We start from the raw sequence: 25,102 nt of genomic DNA, 5'->3' as shown, positions 1-25,102 counted from the left end.
TGCCAAAACCACGACCTTTCCCTCTCTCCAGAACAGAAGCGCTCGCTCGCTCGCTCGCTCGTTCGTTCCGTCCTCCCATCTTGGCTCCCTCCATTGAGCCACTCAGTGGACGACTCGGGACGATCAACAGGCGTTACACCCGGCTAAGCGCTCATTGTGCACGTGAATGCGGCGAGGGAACCATGGAGGTTGAGAAATAGAGATCGAGATGGGTATTGTGTGCTAAAGAGTGCAAACAGTGGGCCAGGACCTGCGCCTCCCCGATTTAGCCTCACATCAAAGCTAAGTAAACTCATGCCCACCCACTGAATGTCTGACCTTTCATTCTTACACACACACACCAAACATGCGACACACACACTTTCCTGCCTGTCGCTTTACTTGACTAACGTCACATCTTGACGCCTTAAAGTAGAAATCAACCCAAACATATTTTTTCAAGAGCAGGCCCACTAGTTGAAACACGCGATTCTGATTAATATTACGTTTGTGGAATATGAGTTAAGCAGCAAAATCCACCTGTTTTTAGCCATTTCAGCGGGCGGCCATTTTGTCATTTCTGTCGACTGAAAATGACATCACAACTACTCAGGGCTTAGGGAACGTCCAATCACGTCTCAGCTTCAGAAAACAGATCAGCCGCGATTGGTTCTTAGCTGAGCCCTGACTAGTTGTCATTTTCAGTCAACAGAAGTGACAAAATGGCCACCCCTTGAGAAGGCTAAAAACGGGTGGATTAACGCTTATTCCACAAATGTAATCTTTATCAGAATGCCTTGTTTCAACTAGTGGGCTTGCATAGAATATATTCTTGAAAAAAAACATGTTTGGGTTGACTTACCCTGTAAAGCACCAAAGTGCGGATTCCTGGTTGATGATACACAAGTACCTCACGATTCGATCTGATTCCGATTCTGAGGCACACGATTCTGTCAGAGGCCTATGATTCGATTCCGATGTATCACTACATTGGCTTACATTTTATAGTCCATGTAAAACACTGGTACCCTATTTTAAAACAAAAAAACTCAAGGAGGAGCAAGGATTTATATTTCACACTTTGACTTGGCGCCGGTCGTATGAGGTTTTGCTTGTTCCGCCATCATTGTTAGCGTATTAGCTTAGCCTAGCACAGACGTCTGACGTACAAACGCACGTAATCGCTTGCGAACGCTTTTAGTTTTTTCATCTAAACTTTAAATATCGATGATTAATACCTATGAGTCGATTCAGGATTGTTTTAATACGCCAAACGATGCATCGAAAAAACGATTATCGTTCCCACATCTAGTATCAAGAATAGACACTTCTGTCCAATGTAAATTCGGTTTTCGCAATCCTAGTCCAGGCAAATAATAAACAATACGAAGGAGGGCCGGAATCATTTTGTTGCCAGTCCGTGACGACGCCGACGACAGGCTAACCCTTGGCCGTGAGTAATGTTTCCGAGCTTTTCACTTAACTGCTGCAAATAAAGTTGCGTGTGTGACTGAGTAATAGGCAGTTGGCCTATAAGATATTGGGTAAAAACTCTTCACGGCTTTGTGTGCGTTAACACGCACACTCCCGGAGACTCGTGTATGTGTGCGCCGCGAGCACACGAGATGCGTGAGGGATGCGCGCGAAGCAAAGCTCCGTCTTCCCCGCAGCAGTGACGGCTCACTGGGGGGTTGGAGGACGGGATTAAAAAGAGACGAGTGTCATCTCCTGGCTGAGTTATAGCACTCATAACGCACGCTGTGACACACATCCAACCCAAGTACGGGCATAAACATGGAATTTCAAACCAAAAAAAAACTGTTGACACGCGGGGAGACACACCGCATCATTAACACGTCACACATGCTAGCCATCGCTCAACACGCACAACGCTGTAACATGAAAGCAATACGACGCAATTGTCACTTTGAAAATCATGCGTACGCACGAATCAGTCCCGATGAATATTTAAACACAGTAATAGCAACTGCAGAAAACCAGTAATCTAACAAAAAGAAAAATACACAGCGCAATAAGGGGAGTGCACAGCGGCATTCGTTACTCCGTCGGATATGCGCTCATCTCATGTTATGCTCACATTTGAACGACACATTATGTTTCTCACAAGCAGGTGGGGTCTCCGAACACACACACAAAAAAAAATGACCACAGACTCCTGATGGAGGGGGGGGGGGAAAAAAATCTGCTGAAATTGGATTTGGCCTGGTCTTAACCTCGGCCCCTTTCTGTGTTGTGTGCGTTCTGGGGGCCAGCAGGCTAATTTAATTTGTTGGACCGAGAGACGGGGGACCGGGTAAAGACCTTCTGTTACTCTCAAAGTTGCACTTCTGAAGACCCGCTGTAACGACGCAAGCAGCGACATGACACACACAATAAGTCAAGCGGACAGCTGGATGATTCGGAGATGGGATAGCAAGCCATGAATGGCATGATTTAACCCGGTGCCACATTCTGAAGGTTTCTTTGTTTCCCCACCTCTTACGCTTGACTTTTTTTATGATAATCTGTTTTCCATAACATTTTTTTTAAGTATCGAAAATAGGTAATAATATTGGGGATTATATTCTGTAGCCACAAACTAAACTGTGAATGAATACATGTTCAATCCTAAATTAAATTTAATATCATAAATAAGGGAGGAGAACTGTTTTCTGTCATCTACGTCGGGTTTCGGTATGGAAAAAAATATTTTTGCACGAACTTGGTAAAATAGCAAAACTGCAGTTGTTGCACAATGGAGACTCTTACACAGATGTTGATTTGGCAAAGTTGAATCTCAAACGTTTGATTTCCCTGAAGTCAATACATTTCAGAATGTTTTTTTGTTGTTGTTTTTTTTAAGGAGAGAGGGGATAAAGTATGCGTTTAAACTCGCACAAAATGTCAAGAACTCTTCTGTCTGGCCTCATGTATGATGCTACCCAACTTCATCCGACATGTCAGCATGAGCATATCACATGAGACCTCTTTTGCTTATTCTCTGGATATTTTTTTTGGACTGCCGTTATCATCTCAAGAAAGCACCCCCAAAAAAATATTTACAATAATATATTCTATGCAGCCCCACTAGTCCAAACAAGGCATTGTGATTGATATTGTGTTTGTGAGGTAAGTAGTAAAATCCACCCGTTTTTGCCCATCTCAGGTGGCGGCCATTTTGTCACTTGCTGTCGACTGAAAATGACATCACAGATGCACGGGACTCAGGTAGCAACCAATCACTGCTCACCTGTTGCCTGAAGGTGAGCCATGATTGGGTGTTACCTGAACCTTGAGCAACTGTGATTTCATTTTCAGTTGAGAGCAAGTGACAAAATGGCCACCACCTGAAATGGACAAAAATGGGTGGATTTCACTACTTAACTCATATTCCACAAACACAATATCAATCAAAATGCCTTGTTTAGACTAGTGGGGCTGCTTGGAACATTGTATTGTAAAGAAAACTTTTGGGTTTGACTTTCACTTTACCCTATTTTGTGTTAAGTAATTGTAATAAACATGTCAAAGAAGTGAAGTGTGTGAAAGGTGATACTTTTGTCATTATAGTTCCGATTGAGTGCTTTTATGATTTTATATCCTATAAGTAATTGAAGTGTACTACACTGGTCCCACAACTTATTTCATACTATGACAATTACATATGTTACTTCAAAATGTCAATATTACTAATTTTGGTTTTACTATTTATGATGTTGACAGTTTTGCCCCCAAAACATTTGTATTATTTCTTATGGGAAAAAGCTGCCGCCCCAAGAGCCGACCTCGGATAAGTGGAAGGGAATGGATGGATGGGATCTAATTTTGAAATCCGACATTCACATCCACCAGCACCCCATTTGGGGCTCCAAAGGTTCAAGTACTTTGTACATCACAGCTAGGATCATTTACTCTTCATTTTGCGGCTGGCAATGCTATTGAGTCAAAAATACAAACACGCACCTGTGCTGACGGTTTATGGCAGCCACCATAAGAGGGGTCCAACCAAGACGGTGTCGGTGATTTGGGTCCACCCCTTCCTGCAACAGTCTGGTGGGAGATGGGCCAGAAAAATCAGTTAACGAGATTTTTTTTTAAAAATCTTATTTTTTAATCATTTTGACATCAAACACCGTATGGGAAGTCAATGTGTACAGTGGACCAGAACATTCTATCTCCATCTGCAACCCCGTGAGCAGTAAGTGTGTGCAACCCAGGTGTGTGGTAAGTTCTGTGCCTGAAGGTCTACCATCAAGTACTTTGCAACATCGTACTAAATAATGGAGAGTGTGTGTGTGTGTGTGTGTGTATATCCATCTGTCGTCTCTTATGCCGTACAGGCAGACAGAGTGCTTGTTTACAGTCAACACTATGGCCTCTGTCTAACTGCACTCTATTCGCTGGCAGTACTTGGGCAGGGACAAACGACCGACGACTATGTTCTGCTTTGCAGTGCAAGGCTGTCACATTACACCATCTTTTTACTCAGGGCGTTATGCTTGAAAAGTTTCAAAATTTCCACACCGAAGCGTTGCAAAACAATGTCACTGCACAATTTTCTTACATTTTTATTTAATTTTATGTGTCCAATACTTTTGTCCATATAGGGGTAGTCCGAGCAGACGCGCCCTGGCCCCTGACATTCTTTGCCAAACCACAAAGCACTTAACACATCTGCCTGCTTGCACTCTCACCTAAACCATCTGTCACATGTGCACAGGTAACTCAAGCTTGCAAATAGACATGCACGGATAAACACACACACATAAACACACACTGCAATTTGAAGTGCTCAATTTTGTCAAATATGGACTGTACTCCTACTTGGTTGATTTTCTGCCATTTAGAAATGGTCAAACAAATGTTCAACCTTCCTGACTGTGCATTCGTTTTGACACACTATAAATGTACACTTCACATTGCTCAAGGTTTGTTATGCAATAACGCTAGACTCCGGGTTCATTTTGGTTGTCTAACGGCGAGAGTGCAAGACACAACAAGAGGTAACGTTATAATGCTGTACAACAAGGGGAAATTATCGGCTCAAGTTTTTGAAGCGGCAAATCAGCTACCGATTAAGGCCCTCTATTTATTATAACAGTACTTGATACAGTTACCTGTTGCCTCAAAAAAATGTATTTCAATATTTCCTTTAACATTTGCTCTTGCATGCAATATAGCAATACATTTAAATTGGACGTACACTGTAAAGTATACAAGCATTAGGTTTGGCCAGTTATTGTATACTGGTAACTTTATGGACTCAATGCGACTTATTCGAAATACGCATTTATTTGGTACATTATCGATTTATGCATTATACACATTTTTACAAATGGCAAGATTTAAATTATAGATAGAATAACATGAGAATATTTTATTATTTGCTCTTGAGAAGTATAAATATAGTGCTGAAGAACTACAGTACAATTACTTCACAATCAGTATTGATTACCTGTTTGGCTGAAAACAAAAAACCCATGGTCATGAGAAGTTGTTTGGAGCCCCAGAAACAAAAATGTAAATGCCTACTGCTATAATCCAACATCTGAAGCTATTTCCTGCCATCTATTGGCTTCCGGGTGGGACTGCATCAACAAGGACATCTCGGCCTTCATAACCATGAGACCCAGTTGACAGTATTTTTGTTTCTTTATGACAAAACATAGTGACTGCAGTGTGCTGTGTTAGTTATCTAGATTTTAGGGATGTCACGATACGATTATAGCACGATATGACCCTCACGTTAATTATCACGGTATTGAGGAGAGATTGACGATATATAAAAAAGATCACAATACTGTTAAAAAAAAAAAGAGAAAAGAGCTCATATTTAAAAAAACATCACAATATTCTGTTTTTGTACATAATTACAGCATTCACAAAAATAGGCTTGGCCAGTCACGCATCAAATTAAACTGCATTAATAAACTAACCACCTGGGGGTGCTGGAACTGCACAAATGGAACTGCACAAATGGAAAACAACATGGGCTTTTAAAACAGATTTGCTGCTATTAATATCGTGACATGACAACGATGATATATTGTGGCAATTTTAATATCCCAATATCATGATATTGTGACATCCCTACTAGATTCCATTTTTTTCCCCTCATCATTTGTGGCTCCCTCACATTTAAAATATATGTTAAGATTGGAAATAGGTGAGTGTGTGTGCGTGTCACAAGTTCATTACCTGGCCACATCTTGGGGGTTATTGGTCCTTGCTGCCTCCAACAGGGCATCACCTTGAGTATTGAAAATATGAACATACGAAAGTGCAGAGATTAGCAAAGTGAGACATTGACGAAAAGATTACTTACACGCCAAATGTTTTTTTGCAATTTTCTTAACAGAAAAATGTAATGAATCCACTGGAACATGTGTACGAGGATGATAAATCAAGCGGATGTCATAAATTATTATACAAAGATCTCTGCCTAGAGGTGGAGTAGCCACTTGTAAATGGACATACATGGAAACTAATCTTCATCATGTGGTTTGTGAAAGGCATTTTCTCACATCTTTCTGCCTTGATCAAATGACAGAAGAGATTGATTGCAAGCGCTGCCATTTGAGATCGCTCCTCTCTTGCCACTCAAGAGTATGCGTACCTTCACACTGATACAAAATGACTTGTAATGACCTATTGTTTCATCACATCTTAAGTCTGAGGTACCTTTGTCATCAGAGTCTTTCTTCAGGCAGAATGCCACAGCAGCAGCAGATAGAAGGCCAGCTGAGGCCACTCTCAGCGGGCTGGCGCCTCCATTGGTCTCCCCATCCTCACCTCCAGCTCTCTGACCACCGTCCTCCCAGTACATGTTGTTGTTGCGACCTCTGCTGGCCAGGGCAGCCCAAGAGCTGCGGCGGTTCTCCAGATTTGAAAGCCATCTAGGGGCGAGGTGGTGGTACTGCACCGACTGGCTCACGTTGTTAGCAGCAGTTTCATCAGCCAAAATCCCCCGTCTTGACACCCGGGAGGTGGACACAATGGGGTTGCGGTTGTTATCCGCCGGTGGCTCTCTTATTATGGCCTGACACGCAGGGGCGGCCGAGCTTGTCTGGAGAACGCGCCTGCACGGTGACAGGCTTCGCGACCTTCGTGCAAACAACCTAGTGGGAACAGACGATAACATGGCGAAAAACTCACCCGTAAAAGGGGATGGGAAGAAAATTTGCGTGTGTCAATAGCCAACGAGTAAGTCACGAGTATGAGATGTCGTGTTAAGTCCAACGGTGACGCCGGAGTGCCTTTTCTGTGCAGCTATTTACAACAGCCACACGCATTCAAACGTTTCCCTCATCCTAGCATGGATGGTGCTCGAATGCGCGGTGCAGTCTGGGAAATGTCGTCTAGTTGATAGTTTGGCTTGGTATTGCAAATGGTGATATAGGCAGCTCTTCCAATTGATGGCAGAACAATTAAATTAACCTAACGTTAACTTAATTGACGTTTTAATTTGGTGGTGCGCATGAGCAGTGATGTTTTTTTTTTTCCGGCATGTGAAAATGTGCGGCTGCACAGGTCAGCATGCCTGATGGGGCATCAACGCGCTCAAAAAAAAAAAAGTTAAGTGAAATGATTTTCTTTTGCATTAGATCGAGTCACCTTTTGTATATGCGTGTGTGCGTGCCTGTGTGATAATTAGTGGATATGTGGCTTCGATGTTGTGAATTGCATGTTATGGCCACTAGCTGACGCCAATTTGCAACGATATACAAACTATAAAGCTGACGGATGTGTGTTTTGAGATGTCGCTAAACATTCATTCTTTCATCATTTAATACACATCACTGACAGTCTAGTGATCTACAGCAACCATAATAGGGTAGTTCTTAATTTAAATTAAATTAACATTTTAATTAAGAGCAGCCAATCGTGTTTGTGTTCCTTGTACATTTTAGGTGGAAAACAGTCTACGAAAAATACACTTATTAGTTATGAAACATATTATTTTTTTGTGACTGATACAATCTTAACATAGCTGCTATAAAATGAGAGGCAGCTCCCTGCAAGCAGTGGAGGTTTAATTTATGAAGTGGATATTTTATGTCGCTGCAGCAGACTTGGGGTGCCACACAATAAATCATTGAGGACATCATGCGCTGTCATTCTAAAGCCGCTTGTACATATTCTCCGACATTTTATTAGGTCGCCACAGAAGTGTGAATGTGTATTTGCCGTTGGAAGCATGTCACTAAAGTTCGGCTCACTGTCAACAACTAGTATAACGCAAGTCGTAACCTCTTTGGCCCAGAGGACATGACTTCCATCATTTCCCCCCAAAATGTAGACTTATCAGACCACAGCACACTTTTCCACTTTGTGTCAGTCTATTTCAGATGACCTTGGGCCCAGAGAAGCTGACAGCATGTCTGGTTGTTGTTGATATATGGCTTTGGATGTGCATGGTAGAATTTTAATGAGCATAAATGTCGCGACAAACTATATTAACTGATAATGGTTTTCTGAAGTGTGCTTGAGTCCACGGGGCAATATTCTTTATACACAATGATGCCGATTTAATGCAGTTCCATCTTTGGGATTGAAGGTCACGGGCATTCAATGTTGGTTTTTGGCCTTGCTGTTTACGTGCAGAGATTTCTTTAGATTGCTTTGAATCTTTTGATTATACTGTATTATGGTCCATAGATGATGATCCTGAAATTCCTTTGAATTTACACATTGAGAAACATCGGTTGGATTACAGTGGTGTGAAAAAGTGGTTGCCACCTTCCTGATTTTTTTTGCATGTTTGTCACACTTCAATGCTTCACAGCAAACAGATTTAATATTAATCAATGACAACACATTTAAACACAGTACGTTTTTTTGAATTGTTTTTTATTAGTAATGGAGAACAAAATCCAAACCTACATGGCTCACTGTGGAAAAAGTGTTTGTCCCCTTATCAGAACTGGTTGTGCCACCCTCAGCAGCTACAACCGAAATCAAGTATTTTCTATAACTGACACTGAGTATCTCACACCTCTGTGGAATTATTTTGGCCCACTCTTCCTTGCAGAATTTCTTTCATTCAGCAAGGTCGGAGGGTTTTCGAGCATTTTGAAGGTTATGCAATAGCATCCATCCATTATCTGTACCGCTTATCCTCACAAGGGTCGCGGGGCGTGCTGGAGCCTATCCCAGCTGTCTTTGGGCAGTAGGCGGGGGACACCCTGAATTGGTTGCCAGCCAATCGCAGGGCACACAGAGACAAACATCCGCACTCACAATCACACCTTTCAATCAGAATTAAGTATGGACTTTGACTAGACCAGTCCATAAGCTTAATTTTGCTTTTCTAAACCATTCAGAAGTTGACTTGCTGAGGTGTTTTTGATCATTGTCCTGATGCAATACCATACAATACAATACGATACAATTTTATTTATATAGCGCTTTCATAACTGCAGAACCAAGGTGCACGTCACCTCGAGCTCACAAACGGATTGCCAAACAGTCCCCTCATAATTTTCAAGTAAAAAGCTAAATTCATGGTTCCATCATTCACAGGAACTCATCCAGGCCCTGAATTAGCAAGCAGCCCTGCACCATCACACCACCACCACCGTGTTTGAGTCTGGTATGACGTTATTTTTCTGAATTACTGTGTTTGTAAGTGTCGGGCCTAAAGGGACACATAAAAAGTTCAACTTTGTTTTGTCAGCCCATTGAATAATCTCCCAAATCATTTAGTAGTGGTTTCTACCACGGAACTCTGCAATAGATGTCATTTTTACCCAGTCTCTTCCTCATTGTTGAGTCATAAACACTGACCTTAACTGGAGCTGTGTGTATCTTTGTTTACAAAACAAGTGAACATATTTTTGTCTTCAGTCTTTATTGTATGACCAGTCTTTTGAGAAATGTATTTCTCTTCCTTTTCCCAGAACCTGAGACTAAAAGGGCAATCGCAGAAAAGATGAGTTACACTTTCTTGATCAACCGTATAAAATGCGCATCTATCAAATATGGGGGTACCTCACCATGTTGCTGAAAAAAAAAACGCCTTAGTGCGACGTCAATAGTGAGCTACCAAATGGGTGAATCCCTGAGGTGGAGCTGCGGGCTTTACGAGGCGCTTTAAATGCATCACTCGGAGGCGTTCCCATTGAAGCGGTCGCTGCGTCGCCTGTCTGACGTTCATCAAGCCAAGCTGCTGTCACCCTCCCACTCCTTGTTTCGTTTACGCCGCATCCTCCCGCCGAGCACCGACTGCGGGGATGGAGAACAGCTACAAACTAGCACAGAAGCATTGAAGAGCGGCGGAAGTGAAAAAGAAAGCCGCGTTAGCCACGGAGGCGCAGAGTGTACGTTGGTGAGTGTCAAGCGGAAACGTAACCATATGGTTGGTTTTCAGAGCGGCTGCTTCTGAGGACAGCTACCCGACCGAAACTTATCCAGCACCGGCTTCGACTGAACCGTCCTGGTTCTTTTCTCGACGAAGAGCTCTTTCACCTGTTCGCGGCGGCGTCCACACCTCTATTTGACTAGTTCATTGTACCACCCTGAGTGAGCATGCGCACACATCACAAGACCGCGCTGCAGGTTTCTCGCTAAATTGAATTAAGCGGTTAAGTTGTTCAAACACCAGAAGAGGGATACTCCCCAGCAACAGTCTTTTTTTCCTCGAAGTCCGCTCGCGTCCAACCTCTTTTTTTTCCCCGGGACAGAGACATGTCTGGACGTAACGTTACCATCCCGGACGACCAGGCGTTCGCCAGCTTCAAGTCGGAGTGTCTGAGTGAAGAAGGTTGGAGTGTGACCTACAACAAGGGGGGCATCTCCGTGTGGAGCCAGGCGCTGGAGGAGGGCAAGTCTGTCCACAAAATTAAGGTGAGTACATGCACGTAACCTCAGGCAAACAAGACTAGCAGCAAATATTTGCAATCTATTATATGCAAATACTGCCGAGCAAGATATGATACACGTCTATGCCCCAATGCTTTTGTACAAAAAATATCACCTTGCACAGTGATGTTATGTAATTTACTCCACTTTTAGCCCACGGTTCTATGAACATGCCCAGCTACTCCCTCGGCTTCACTCATTTACTTATGAATGACTCTTAACTATGTGCATGTGATACCCTATGCAGAGAAATGTACTTCTTGGAGCGTGAAGAGGAGCGACAGCAGATGTTTTTTTTTTTTATTCTCGAGGCTGTAAAAGGGTACCACCAGTTTACATTTCACATCATACCATGTATCAGGGGCGTCACAAGATTTTATGGAAGGCGATGGGGGTTGGCTAGCCCCCTGGAGATTATAATGTGAACGAATCCAGCATGCAAGCAAATAACACGAGCAGCTAACGACAGTGTTGGGAAAGTTCATATTCTATGCAGACGAGTTCTAAGTTCATTAGTTCAGATCAAAAATTTTAGTTCATTGTGCCAAAAATGAATAGGTAAAATTTTTTTCCTCCAATGAATTTCTGCGAGCTGACACCCTCTGGCAAACGGGCATTTCCCCACTGTTTCCACCCATTGCATCCACATTAATATGTAGGTGACACTCTCACCAAAACATCTTAAAAACATGAGGAAAAACGTGTTGCTTGGATTGTCTTTTTTGCTGAATTTCAACCAAAACATGACTAAAGTGCTGAATGTGCAAACACAAACATGATCTGCTATAGGAACCAGGCTGAGGTAAAAATAAAGGTGTACCTCAAAGTGCACTATTCAAGTGCAATACATTAAAGTAACATTTAAACTTTAAAGTGGAAGTGAACCCAAACATTTTCCTGACAATGTGTTCTATGACGCCCCACTAGTCTAAACTTGATATTCTGATTAATATTCTGTTTGTAGAATACGAATTAAGCAGCAAAAGCCACCTGTTTTGATCCATCTCTGGGGGCGGCCATTTTGTCACTATCTGTCGACTGAAAATTACATCACAGTTGCTCAGGGCTCAGGTCACAATCACGGCGTGAGTCATGTTTCTTTTTTTTTTCTTTTTTTTTTTTTTTTTGTGAATCCAGTATTTCCTGACTTGTTTGCCCAAAGTACCAGTCAACCCCTAATTAATTTTAAAGCGGAAGTCAAGCCAAACATATTTTTTTAAAGAATATGTTCCCGGCAGGCCCACTAGTTTGAAACATGGCATTCTGATTAATTTTGCGTTAAGTTAAGCAGCAAAATGCACTCGTTTTAAGGCATCTCTTGGGGCGGCCATTTTGTCTTCCGTCGACTGAAAATGACATCAAAACTGCTCACAGCGACCAATCACGACTGACCTGTTTTCTGAATCTGAGCCGCGATGTCATTTTCAGCCGACAGAGGACAAAATGGCCGCCCCCAGAGATGGCTAAAAACGGGTGGATTAACACTTATTCCACAAAGGCAAATTTGATCAGAATGCCTTGTTTCAACTAGTGGGCCTGCATACAACATATTCTTGAAAAAAATATGTTTGCGTTGACTTCCGCATTAAGAAAGCCGGGGATACCACTTCACTCAAATGCTGCAGGTCTCCGACAATATAGTGCAAAACCAGGTCTTCCAACTGCGGCTGGGAGATGACAACAGCGCCGCTACTGTACACCGTTAATGTTTTTTGGTTGAGAAATGCTCTGCTTTGACTCGCCGTTGCCATTTCAGCACCCCTTAAAATAGGCCTAACGACGCCACTGTACTGAAAAATTATATTTGGAAAGGTTACCTTTTCATATAGCCCGTTTAACAATATGTATACTATTGTGGTTCTAGTTTGCACTAGGCTACACTCCAACATTCCACAATGTCTTAGTTTCTTTCCTGGCCCATTACTCCACTGCACCGACGCTTCATGGAAATTGGTTAAATAGTATTTTGAATATTCCTGTGTCAATCAAAACTGATGCCGGGATCCCTGTATGGAGATTCCTCTCAAAGAACAAACTTCACTATTTGCATGGACCAGTCAGAGTATATTATCTCAGTAATTTGAATCGTGACTTACAGAGGTTAGGTTTGCATTTCATAGCAATTTTCTTCCTGATGGGCTTTGCTTTCATTTCATCGTTGATGGTTCTAACAACATGATGCAGATTAGGGCTGCTCGATTATGAAAAAATGTTAATCACGATTATTTTGGTAATAATTGAAATCACGATTACTCAAATGATAATTTATTTTTTGGTACAAAACAAGAAAATATTTAAACGTAGACAATATAAAGACAAATCAAATTCTTAGAAACACTATAATTATGTAAGTCCCAAACAAAATTTATAAAATTAGTTGTGATAAAAGGAAAAAGGTGCAAATGTATAAATTCAAGTATGATTTCTTTGTGTGTAAACAAACATTGTGCATTGGATATACAATAAACCCATATTAATAATTGTTTTTTACGATTATGCCAATTTTGTAATCGTGGAGCGTAATAATCGTAATTGTAATTGAATCTCGCTGAATTGCACAGCCCTAATGCAGATGAATCTTTGAGTAGCACTCGCAGATATAGTGTATACCTTTCAAATGAAGAGAACATTTATAATTGCATTCTTACTGATGAAATGTGCATGTGGCACTTCTTTTTAAATTCTCTTACACTAACAATACTGATTTGCTTGTTAAATGTTTTTTTTTTTTCTTTTCTTGTTTTACAAAAAAAACATTCAAATGAGACCGTGGCAACTACTGTATGCTATTACGCTAGGCTAGTGCGTCATGTTCATTTGAATTCCCAAAACATTTCATGGTTTCAATTTGATTGACGTTGAGTTCTGCATGCCATTTCTTGCCGGTGTATCCGGGTCAGGGTTGTATGAGCGAGCCAACGGTTGTTTACTTTGTTGAATAAAGTGTGTGTGCACTCGCAGTGGTGTGCGTCCGTGTGCTTAAGGGTGTTATCTTTGTGTGCAAGAGCAGCAGCAGGCTTTTCCCAGCCCCTTCCCAGAGTCTGCAATGTAAGCGTCAATCAGGATCGCAAAGCTTTCTCATTAGCCAGCATGATTCCTCCAGGTACATCCTGGTGTTGGCTCTCGGGGAGGTGTATCATGTTTGCAGCAGCACTATGTTTGCGTGTGCAGTGCGCACACAGCGAGGTGCTATTTATTCATGCGTTTATACAGGACAGGCTCGGCAAACAAAGAGAAGCAAAAGGTGCAAACAGGGCGGCGTTTTATCCTATACTGGCTTGTTAATGTAAACGTGAGTGTAACAGAAGCTTGAATTTTTCATGGTCACTTTATCGGCTGTTTGCTTTGCTCTCTGAACCCTCACGTCACGTCTCACTGCATGTATGTTTACGTTAGATTTATGCATCACTCCCCCATCGTCGTGAGATCATGTACTACAGCAACACAGAATCAAGGCAAAAAGTTAATTTCTTACTCTTACAGGCGAAGGCGGTTTTGTTTACATTTTGTCATTTGGACAATGTGCCAAGCTACTCGCCACTTCTGCTGCCTCCATGCCACACGCGCACAGGAATCACTCGGAGGCGGAGGGTAGCCTCTGATTCACTCATGCTGACAGTTTTATCTTTTTTCCCCCTGTTGTGTTTGTAAAAAGTTTGATGCTTGTGAATAGAAGGGGAAGAAAAAAGTGTGGTTGTGACAGAGTCACGGTAGGCGTGGAGTCGTCATGCAAGGGTCAAATAGATACATTTATTATAGTGAGCGGGCACTGGGCAGTCCCTGATGTTGTGGTGGTTCGATAGCCCGACTTTTGTGCTTTTATCATGGGTTCAATTGACACTCAGTAATGGTCAGAATGTGGGTGTGAATTAGAGATATGCCGATTATCGGCTCCGATATTCAGTGTTTTGACGACTATCAGGATCTGCCTTTTTTAAAATTCTGATGGCCGATAAGAAATCCATTTAAAACTGTGTTAACTTCAAGGAACTATTGATTTTAAATTTTCAGTTCACTTTATAGAGATTCTACTTACCCTGGAATAGGGGTGGGCGATCTGGCAAAAATATCAGATCACGATTTAAAAAGAAATAAAATCACAATCACGATTTTATCATGATTCGTTTTTTAAGACTAATTTGCACATTTCTGACCATTTTCCTCATGTAAACATATAAAACATATTTAAAATGTGTATAAAACTCTATAAGAAAAAAAAAAAAAATTTTAAGTCAGATAAACTTTCTGAACAGGTTTTAATTTGAATAGTGACAATTTTTATCAAAATGTGCAGTGAATGTAAACATAAAAGGTAACATAATGCAAACATATAAACACAGCTCGTAACGCAGGTCTAGTACTTTGAAGAGTCTTTTAAAGCCCTCGTTTTCCACTGTTTTAATGGGAATCATGTCTTCAGCAAGGTAATAAGTCACTGCCTCAGTTACTTCTTTACACCGCTTGCTTGTTTTTTCATATGGAGTGCTCTTGTTAAATGACTGTGTTACCGTGGGTTGCGTTAGCTTGGAGCTAGCGGCTGCCTCTGGCTAGCATGTGTCTGATCTCCGTTTGCTTTGGCTGTCGATGCTGACGTCCGATCCGAGTGTCTGCAAACTTTGCAAATAACTGGTTTGAGCTTTCTCCTCCGAGGAAAAGCCAAACCAAATTGACACTGTGGATGTGGAGTTATTTTTTGGGACCAACTCTGCTTCGTGGTGACTTTCCGCTATAGCTCCCCGCTATACAAACAAACAGGGAGGCGGCGAGTGTCACGTACTGTGCACTGTGCGTGCTGTGATTGGTTGGTTCGGGTATGCGTCAGCGGCTTTGCGCCGCCATAGCGCTTAACTGTTTAGAATGAGCCATGTAGGCGATCAAACGATCTTTCGGCTTTATGAGATCGTGAACACGTTAAACCGCTTCACGATCTAATATCGTCATATCGCCCACCCCTACCCAGGAAACACTTTTTGTTTTGGTTTAAAATCAATACAAAGAGAAGTTTTAACATTTCTGTCTTGTGGAAATTTTGGAGGACTTTATTTACTGTACAAAACTATAAGGAGCTATTGTTTAAGTTTTCATTTAAATTTGGAAGACACACTGATGACCTGTGAGTTCCCCTTTTGTTAGAATTTTAAAACAGGCGTATACTCGCAAAAAATCAACATTAAACAAATGGATTTTTTTTTCAATAAACGCATTTAAAGACATTTCAACATTTTTTTTAAAGATTAAAAATAAATTTAAAAAATGTTTAAAAAATAATTTTTTAATTTATTTGTTTGACATTTTTTCTTTTTTAGATTTAGATGCAAATATTTTCGTTTTTGCTGAAAATGAATATCGGCCCCAAATATCGGTACTTGACTACTAATCGGCCGCGAAAAAAGCATATCCGTCCATCTCTAGTTTGATTGATCGTCTAGTCTAGCTTCTGTTCATCTGAGGTCAGCTAGGACAGGTTCCAGCTCCCCGCGACCCTCACTGGGATAGGCGGTATAGAAAATGGATGTTTGAGTGAATAGTGAGTGAGCAGCGGTTCAAAAGCGACTGACAAACCTAAAAAAATACTTTGTACATTGGGTAACCATCTTGGGTTTTTCTCCCAACCATCTCCTTGCTTCATCTGTTGAGCTAACTCAATTAAAACGTAAACGAATTAAGCTCGTGTGTACTTGCTGGGCTGTTTTTCTCCAGTCTGATGAGGACGTCTCTTTCAGCTCAGCTTAACATTCTCCAAAGCGCCTCCTGTTTTAGTTGGATTGCAAATCCTGATATCCGTTCTTCCCTCCAAGGTCGATCAGTCACGTTAACTCGGTGAACCTGCACTTTTGCCGATCCCATATTCCACCAACTAAATCGATTTAATACAAAAAAAGTTTTGCTTTACCACCAAAAAAAAATCTTTTTTGTCGCCATGATATGCCCTTATTTAGGTATCAGAATGCCATCCCAATTGTGATGTTATGTTTGTAAGTCCATTGACTTTATTACTGTACATACACACATTGGTTGGGGGTAAAGATGCACTGAATGACTCACTGTAATGGATTGAATAAGATGATGTACTGCCAACCCTTTCTTGACATCATCATTGTAAAGCATCTGCAACGTGGCCAGCCAAGACAAATGACCTAAAAACAATCTCGTTTCACTGGCGCACATATCATGAATTTCAATTTGCCTTTACGGATCGTATTTCTTTTTAGTAGATTCCTCCGATTTTTTTCATTTTGCTTTGGCCCTTCAAATATCTCTTCAATATAACAAGGAATGCATTCTGACGCCATGTATTAGCAATTGCAATAGTCTAAAGAAATATATTGTAGCAAGAAAAATGGTCCTCTCACAAACAGTATTACTCATATGGCTTTTTCTCATTTGTTTACACGTCAAGGGGTATTTTTTTTTTTTTTAATCACAGAGGAGTTCAGTTCAACTTTGGAGTAAATAAGTAAACATTTACTGTAAACTCGAATGTCCCTAAGGTGGTACTATTTCGAATTTGGCATACATATTCAGTAGAAATCTCTCTCTGAAGCCACGCAAAACTTGAAAGTTGCTCGAGAAGCAGCATACCTCAAAGAGCTCCACATTGGATGAATTCTCGAGTGCACGCTTAGCATCAAAGTGAGAAATCAGCAACACCCAAGACCTCCACCTACCTCACGAAAGCTCAGTTGAGTGAACATTGACGGACTCAATCTGTTGGTGGCAGAGTTGAGGAGTGTTTTATTGCCTATTCACCATCCTTCCATTCATTCATTGTCTTCCTCTTATCCGGGGGGGTCGGGTTGCTGGGGCAGCAACCTGAGCAAAGAAGCCCGGACTTCCGTTTCCCCACCCGCTTCGTCCATCTCTAACCCTAACCCAGCGTTTGGGAGCCTCCACGCCGAGTGGTGTGCTTGGTCCGCCCACGGGGATGTCATTCCGCGGACTCCCCTGGAAGTGGAGGGGGCTCTTCACAATGTGAGGAGTTTACCCCAGTCTGCCCGGGTCGGCGTGGTCTCTGTGGCATCATCCTTGGTGGTCGCAGACTTTCCTTTGTCTCTAAACGGTCACTTAATGTGTTGTGTATGTGTTTGTACAGGTGGGTGTGAGTGTTAATTTTGGGGGGGGGGTGGACATATGTGCTTACATGCGGGGATGGTGGATGATTTTTTTTCCCCCCTCCTCTCTCTATTGATTGTTTTTGTCGTCGTTAAAGCACTTTTTGTGTTCCATTTTTAGCTCAGGAAAAGTGCTATATAAATACAATTTGATTTGATTTCAAGAACCAACTGTTACTTCATAAAGACCGTATGGTTTGTAATAAAGTGACGGGGGACTAAAAAGCAGCGTTGATCCTTTTCTTTCTTCTTCATTCAGTCTCAGGAGTGTTTGAATTACCACCTCTTTTCCCGTTAGTGTCGCATTCACGCTCTATACGCGTCCTTGTCTTAAGTGTGTCTTTGCTTTTGTTTTGCCGTATTATTAGCCCATTAAAGCCTTAAGCCCCTCGTGAGGCATCTCTCTTTGGGGTCATCCTTGAAAACCTGACATTTTCGCCACCTACAACATAATTAATATCTCAGCCCCTGTAGCAGATAGAAACATAATTCCCCCAAAATTTGAGAGCTTGGACATGTTGCTTTCACACAAGCCCGAGTTTATTAATCTTTACTGTTTCAATCAAAGATGCAAGTGAAGCACTATTTTTAATTAAAAAAAAAAAAAAAAATCGAGTGGTAATTATTACCATGCTGTGTTCTCTTACAAAGACGTTGAAATCATCATTGTCTACGAACGTATATCTTAACCATGTATCACGTTTGGATGGTTTCCCGGCTTTAAAGCCCGCCACCGACTGTGCCTCCATTACTCCTCGAAAAAAATTCCGGATATCCTCCGACACCTCACGATACCGTCACATGTATATTCTGATGCATTTCATTGGCTAAGAGACCGAGAATTGGATCTAAAAAAAAGAAAAAGACGTATACGCTCTCCCGGCTTTAAAGGGAGAAACACCCAACAGCCCTCCCGGCTTTAACGGTAGAAACGCGGTTATGCGCTCCCGTCCTTAATGGATTAACACTCAGTCCCTTTGGAATTGTAACTGTGGTAACAGCCCCAGTCTGCACTCCGCTTGCTTCTATTTACTACATCTGTTCTAAATCTGACAGATAGAAGTCCCCGTGGTTTTTACTCACAGCCACGCCTAACAGGTTGCGCATACACAAATAAGGGTATACAGTAAGTGTAGAAGACATGCAGTATAATGTGATATTATTTTACCGGTATGTACACAGACAATGTCAATGAGTGATTGCGTTCCTTTGCCTGACATTGTTTTTCTGTCTTTTTCTGATATAGTGTCGGATGGTCAGTAAGGACGTGTCAGCGGAGACCATGTATGATGTTCTCCATGACATTGAATACAGAAAAAAATGGGACACAAATGTCATTGAGACCTTCGATATCGGAAAACTTACAGTCAATGCAGATGTTGGTTATTATTCATGTAGGTTCCACGGATGATTTACACACGCACGTGTGATGTAATCGATGCGAAATCACATTCATTTTGATTGTATTTTCTGCGCGTTCTTCTTTGAATTTGACAACAGGGAAGTGTCCAAATCCGCTCCGTAACCGAGATGTTGTGACGCTTCGCTCCTGGTTGCCAATGGGGAAAGACTACATCATCATGAACTACTCTGTTAAACATGCAGTAAGTGCACATATGGTCAGTTTGGTTCATGCAACCCGAAGTGAAAACAAACGGGTGCACATTGGATGAGCTGGATCGAGCTAGTCCAGTTAGCAAGGCGTTATGCTGTATGAAAGTACAAGCTGAAATATTTGTGGAAAATTTGTCATGATTGTACATATTTGTGCATTTATGTATGTTGAATCGAATGTCTCCGGTATGTCAACAGTGTTTTATGATGCTTTTACATATATTTTAAAAATATTTTCACTTGAAAAATGCCTGTTGCCAAATTGGTCACAGACACACGTTTTATTTTGTGTTCGTCCAGTCAAAAGTTGTAAAGGTTCCGAAATAAGTGATCTCTATGACAAAAAAACAACTCGCGGCATCAACAGCGGCCTTCTGTTCGGTGGCGATAGAATTCATTCCTGTCCCTTGATTGACAATACAATACTTGCTTAGTGTCCTTGGGCAAGACACTGAATCCCAAGTTGCCTCTAGGTCGGCCTTGCAAATGAGAAATTGTTCTCAATTGCCTTACATGGTTGAACAGAGAATAAATAAAGGAGCTATCATTGTGCCGAACTGTGCGCCCCGGAAAACTGGCCAATTTAATCATATCCACCGAACACACATTTGAAGCGAATTCCACTAGTGATTCAATTGTCTTCTCAAATGTTCAAAATGATCACCAGAAGCTAATTCTGGTAACTGTTCTGATGGTAATCTGTCCAGCAGTGCTCCTTATTTTTGGTCTTTGACATGATCGCGCTTCACCCGCCGCATCAAAGTCTTCCTTTTGTTTTGCAACTTCGGCCAGCCTAATTCGTGTGGGGGTGGTTATAATTAATTCAGAAATGGACAGCTAAAGATTTACTTGGTTGTTTTCACACTTGATGTGTCGGCAGGCACTCCAGAGACACAACTATTAGTACACTTACATTCAGTCGATTTTCCAGACTTCTTACCCGTAAACTTTTCTTTAACTCTCCGGGGTTTACTTGGTTTTCTCCCTGTGTCCAGGTCTATATTTGCCTACATTGCCATTCAGTCTTAGTCCCTAATGAAATGTTTACACAAGGATAAGACCTCTCACGTGACTATTAGCTGTTGACTTCCACCTCGCCTTCCGCATTCCTGCACGGAAAAACCCAAAGGACAGAGGGTGTGTTGGATGTCCCCTTAATGCTTCAGAGATGTACTAAACACCGCATTGCCAAGGCCCCAAAAAATGCAAACAGTTGCACCCGAACTGGACCTACAAGTTACATTTGTATAGGAAGCAAAAAAGTCACCCAAATCAAATGTCATGTACAATGCTTGACAAATTTATGGAACCACACAAAACTCTTTCACGAACACAAATATTTAGCTTTTGCTTTTATGCAATTTTGTACAGGAATGATTTTTTTTTTTTTTTTACTACAGTATATAGTATGTATCCCCTTTTTTTTTAAAACTGAATTTGAGCCAGGATCCATAGGCTTCAGTCAGAAATGAATCCATCATAACCACTAAAACATATTTTAAAAACAATTTAAGTAAATAACTAAAATATATTCATTACAAAAAATGCAGCATCTGGTTCTCGAGCCCTTTCACCATTAAAACTACATCTTTTTTGTCAAAGAGCTACAAAATGCTGATGTAATGACCATTACAGAAATTTGAAAAATGGGTGTAATTGTCAATTCTGTAAAATATCTGGCAGCTTTTGCTTAAACCTTCAATTAGATGATCTAACTGCATATTTTACCACAACATCAAAAAAAGCAAACTAGAAGACTTAATCAACTTACTTTCAAAATTAACTCCAGTAGTGTTCACCAACCATTTACACAGCACACAAACTGTTGAAGTCTGATGATGGTTCAATAAATGAATCATACGACTAAGGATGTTTTGTACGTGCTGTATGGCAAAACACTTATTGCTTTGCTATTATCCATTATTTTTCTGATGCCAGCGTAACATGAAGAGTAATGCTCCTGGCGAGGTCTGACTCACCAGAAAGTAGGAAACGCCACAAATGGTCACTGATGGTAAACCATCCTCACTGGTCTGTGGTTTTAGATGCATCCGTGCTTTTATGTGACTAACATGAATGACTTCATCTCCGCAGAAGCTTGACAGGGACACGTTTGCTTGAATTGGGCGCAAAACTGTTAATTGCATGATCATCGTTATTATTGTATACGTGTACTTTTTTCATTTGGATGAGAGTGTTTTTATTTTTCAGGGGAGAATTTCATATAAGCCCTTGGGCTTCCTGCACAATGAGTTTTGTCTCTGTCTTCTCCTGCAATTTTTAAAATTATTTTTATTGTGGAAATAAATATTAATGAAATAGGTAATAATCATGTGGGAGGCGTCCCTTAAATGTCGTTATTTTGCTTTTTGGTGACAAGCTTTTTTTTTTTTTTTAAGCTCATGGCAGGTATCACTAACTATCTTAAATTGGACTAAACTCAAAAACTGGGCTGCTACTTTCATTTATTCCCCAATGCCATCAGCATGATTTATTACCATTGTCACCTATACGCATAAGCACCAAAAATAGATCTAATTTTCTTATTAATTCTAATTATACTCATTTTTAAAGATCTGATTGCTTTTTCAGGGTCTTATTCCAATTAGCACAGACTGTCCACTGGCTACTTTATCATTCTTTAATTAGAGAGAGAAAGTATTAGTCAAGGTGTAAGCAGTGGCATAACAAGTTTCATCAAACTTATGAACTGTATTTTATATGGAGAAAAATCAGATTGCCAACATCAAGAAACAAACCAGGATTAATGATCACATTTGAAACATTTGAATGAGAAGTCTCTGTGCGTTTGTGTTGTTCCTACAGAAATATCCTCCTAAAAAGGGCATGGTAAGAGCCGTGTCTATACAGACTGGCTACATGGTCCAGAGCCAGGGGCCCAACAACTGTGTCCTCACATATATGGCGCAGTTAGATCCACGAGGTAACTATTATTTCACACCTCAGACAAAACGAAACCGCACTGTGAGGCGAATGAACCACTGCATCATCAGTGACGTGCATTGCTCACTCTGTCTTTCTTTCTTTCTTTCTTTCTTTTCAGGTTCATTACCCAAGTGGGTTGTCAAAAAGTTTTCCCACTTCCTTGCACCCGGCGTAAGTCATCTACAGTTGCATACAGATGCTGGAAAAATGTGTTTCACGGCCTAGGACTGACAGGCAGTTCTAGACCAGTCTCTTTTTTTTTTTTTTTCTTCTAATCCCCCTCAAGGCCCCCTTTTTAAAGGGGAAGTAAACCTAAACATAAATGTTTTTAAAGAATATGTTCTATGGAGGCCCACTAGTTGAAACAAGGCATTCTGATAAATATTGTGTTTGTGGAATAAAAGTTGATCCACCCGTTTTTAGCCATCTCAGGGGGCGGCCATTTTGTCACTTCGGTCAACTGAAAATGACATCACAGTGTCTCAGGGCTCAAGGTAACAACCAATCACGGCTCACCTGTTTTCTGAAGCCGAGCCTTGATGGGTCGTTACCTGAGCCCTGAGCAGTTGTGATGTCATTTTCAGTCGACAGAAGTGACAAAATGGCCCCGCCCCTTGTGATGGCTAAAAAGGGATGGATTTTGCTGCTTAACTCATGTTCCACAAACGCAATATTAGTGGGCCTGCAGGGAACATATTCTTGAAAAAAATATGTTTGGGTTGATTTTCCCGCTTTAAAGCTTGTTCACTACGGAAATATTGCAACAGTGATTCTGTGCAAACCACTTGGTGACAGAACGGTATATGCTTGGCAGGGCCAGCTCATTCTATATGCTGATGCAGTTGCGTTGCCACTGTGCCAGACAACTACTCGCTGTAGCACTTTTAATTTTCCACAAAGTCCACTGCATACATGCAATGCAAGCTAATGCTGAGGTCATTTTTATGACATTATTCTGTGCATCAACCAAACAAAATCACATCAACATACCTATTGATCTTGTAGTTGTACTAGTACACTGTGAGCCCACAAAACTTCTCATCACTACCAGAAAATAACATAAGTATGTTTGCATTTATTACTTTGTAGAGATATTTCCTATATGGTTTAAAAAGAAACTGAATTAACTACTGAATAAACAATTTCCCAATTGCGATATTATTCATCTGTATTATAGTTATCATTTATGATGCCTTTCTTTATTACCTTTGTAGGCAATGAAGTCGATCAACAAAGCCTGTTTGAAGTATTCCGATTGGAAGCAGAGACACAACCCTGGATTCAAGCCTTGGCTCTACCCAGAACAGACTACATTACCCAGCATCCCACTTTCTGAGCTTAGCATTCAGCATGCCGAGAGCCTGGAAAATATTGACGAGAGCTCCCTGGCTGAGACCCACGACAGAGATGACGGCTACTAATTCATGCACACGCAAGTTAGACCCGGGTCGCATATTCATACACACGTACATCAATGCAGGGATACATGCATGCCAGATACACCATTACACAGATGCTATGTTTCCCCTCATAAACGCGCACACACATACACTGTACTAGTATACCTACGCATGCTCACAGCACATTGTGTGGGAGCATTCAAATGCAAACGCCCATTGGACAAGTTCAGTTCCATATTTTCCTACATAATGCATGCATGCATACTGTATTTGGCCATGTCAGATGCACTCACAGCTGCACGTCCACTTGCAGTGGGCTGCGAGTATTTTTTACAACTGAGTAATATTGGTCAAATGTCTCTAAATGCAATTTGCCTCTTAAAATGGAAATCAACCCAAACATATTTTTTTCTAGAATACGTTCCCAACAGGCCCACTAGTTGAAACACGGCATTTTGATTAATAGTGCGTTTGTGCAATATGAGTTAAGCAGCAAAATCCACCCGTTTTTAGCCATATCAGGGGGGGCGGCCATTTTGTCATTTCTGTCAACTGAAAATGACATCGCAACTACCCAGGGCTCAGGGAAAGACCAATCACAGCTCTCCTGCTTTCAAAAGCTGAGCCGTGATTGGTTGTTACCTGAGCCCTGGGTAGTTGTGATGTCATTTTCAGTTGCCAGAAGTGACAAAATGGCCGCCCCCAGAGATGGCTAAAATCGAGTGGACTAACTCTTATTACACAAACGTAATATTTATCAGAATGCCTTGTTTCAACTAGTGGGCTTGCTTAGAACATATTCTTGAAAAAAAATGTTTGGGTTGATTTTCCCCCTTTAATGTTTTCAAATTAGATTGCTAAAGCTTTTCTTTTTCTTTTTCTTTTCACTAAAAATTACAGTTTAGATGTTTATACAGTAGCCTGTTTTAGTCAAACCTGAGCAAAAACAATGTATTTCAAACAGCAGTGTGCAAAAATGCAGTTCATACGTAGTACAATATGCTTACAAAGAAGACTTATACACTCGTTTTCACTTGTGTCTCTCTCTAATTCGTTTTAGTCGTGTTTTGTAAGCACACAAGAAATATGCAGGTGTACAGGAGGCAGCTGAAGCTCATGACGAAACTCAAAGAACATCATTTCTATACTTGTGAGGACTCAGTTCGACGCATTGACCCAGCCTAATTAAAA

At 41.1% G+C, this 25,102-nt stretch overlaps 2 protein-coding genes across 3 annotated transcripts in view; one reads left to right on the top strand and one right to left on the bottom strand.

Annotated features, from left to right (window-relative positions):
* The window catches only part of clpb (ClpB family mitochondrial disaggregase), a 33,170-nt gene extending 25,826 nt beyond the window's left edge, over positions 1–7,344 (bottom strand). The window contains exons 1-3 of the mRNA XM_086036639.1: positions 6,661–7,344; positions 6,178–6,229; positions 3,943–4,029 (exon numbers count right to left, since the gene is read on the bottom strand). Of these exons, the coding sequence (XP_085892765.1) occupies positions 3,943–4,029; positions 6,178–6,229; positions 6,661–7,120 (599 nt within the window). The 5' untranslated portion in view covers positions 7,121–7,344. The remainder of the gene's footprint in view (positions 1–3,942; positions 4,030–6,177; positions 6,230–6,660) is intronic.
* A 2,744-nt stretch (positions 7,345–10,088) lies between these two features.
* Positions 10,089–24,444, top strand: stard10 (StAR related lipid transfer domain containing 10). Of its 2 annotated transcripts, none has more exons than XM_086036431.1 (7): positions 10,089–10,306; positions 10,662–10,824; positions 19,198–19,345; positions 19,452–19,555; positions 22,392–22,509; positions 22,630–22,682; positions 23,726–24,442. In XM_086036431.1, exons 2-7 carry the CDS (start codon positions 10,666–10,668, stop codon positions 23,930–23,932), a joined length of 789 nt encoding a protein of 262 aa, XP_085892557.1. In that variant the 5' UTR covers positions 10,089–10,306; positions 10,662–10,665; the 3' UTR covers positions 23,933–24,442. The 2 variants fall into 2 exon arrangements, with proteins under 2 accessions (XP_085892557.1, XP_085892558.1); XM_086036432.1 differs by lacking the exon at positions 10,089–10,306 and adding an exon at positions 10,313–10,500 and having other exon boundaries at positions 23,726–24,444.
* Positions 24,445–25,102: the final 658 nt, after the last annotated feature.

This window comes from Filicampus tigris, chromosome 7, assembly GCF_054856515.1.
Source record: "Filicampus tigris isolate MCC_2025a chromosome 7, RoL_Ftig_1.0, whole genome shotgun sequence".
Lineage (NCBI taxonomy): Eukaryota > Metazoa > Chordata > Actinopteri > Syngnathiformes > Syngnathidae > Filicampus > Filicampus tigris.
This window is presented reverse-complemented; position numbering and strand designations above follow the sequence as displayed.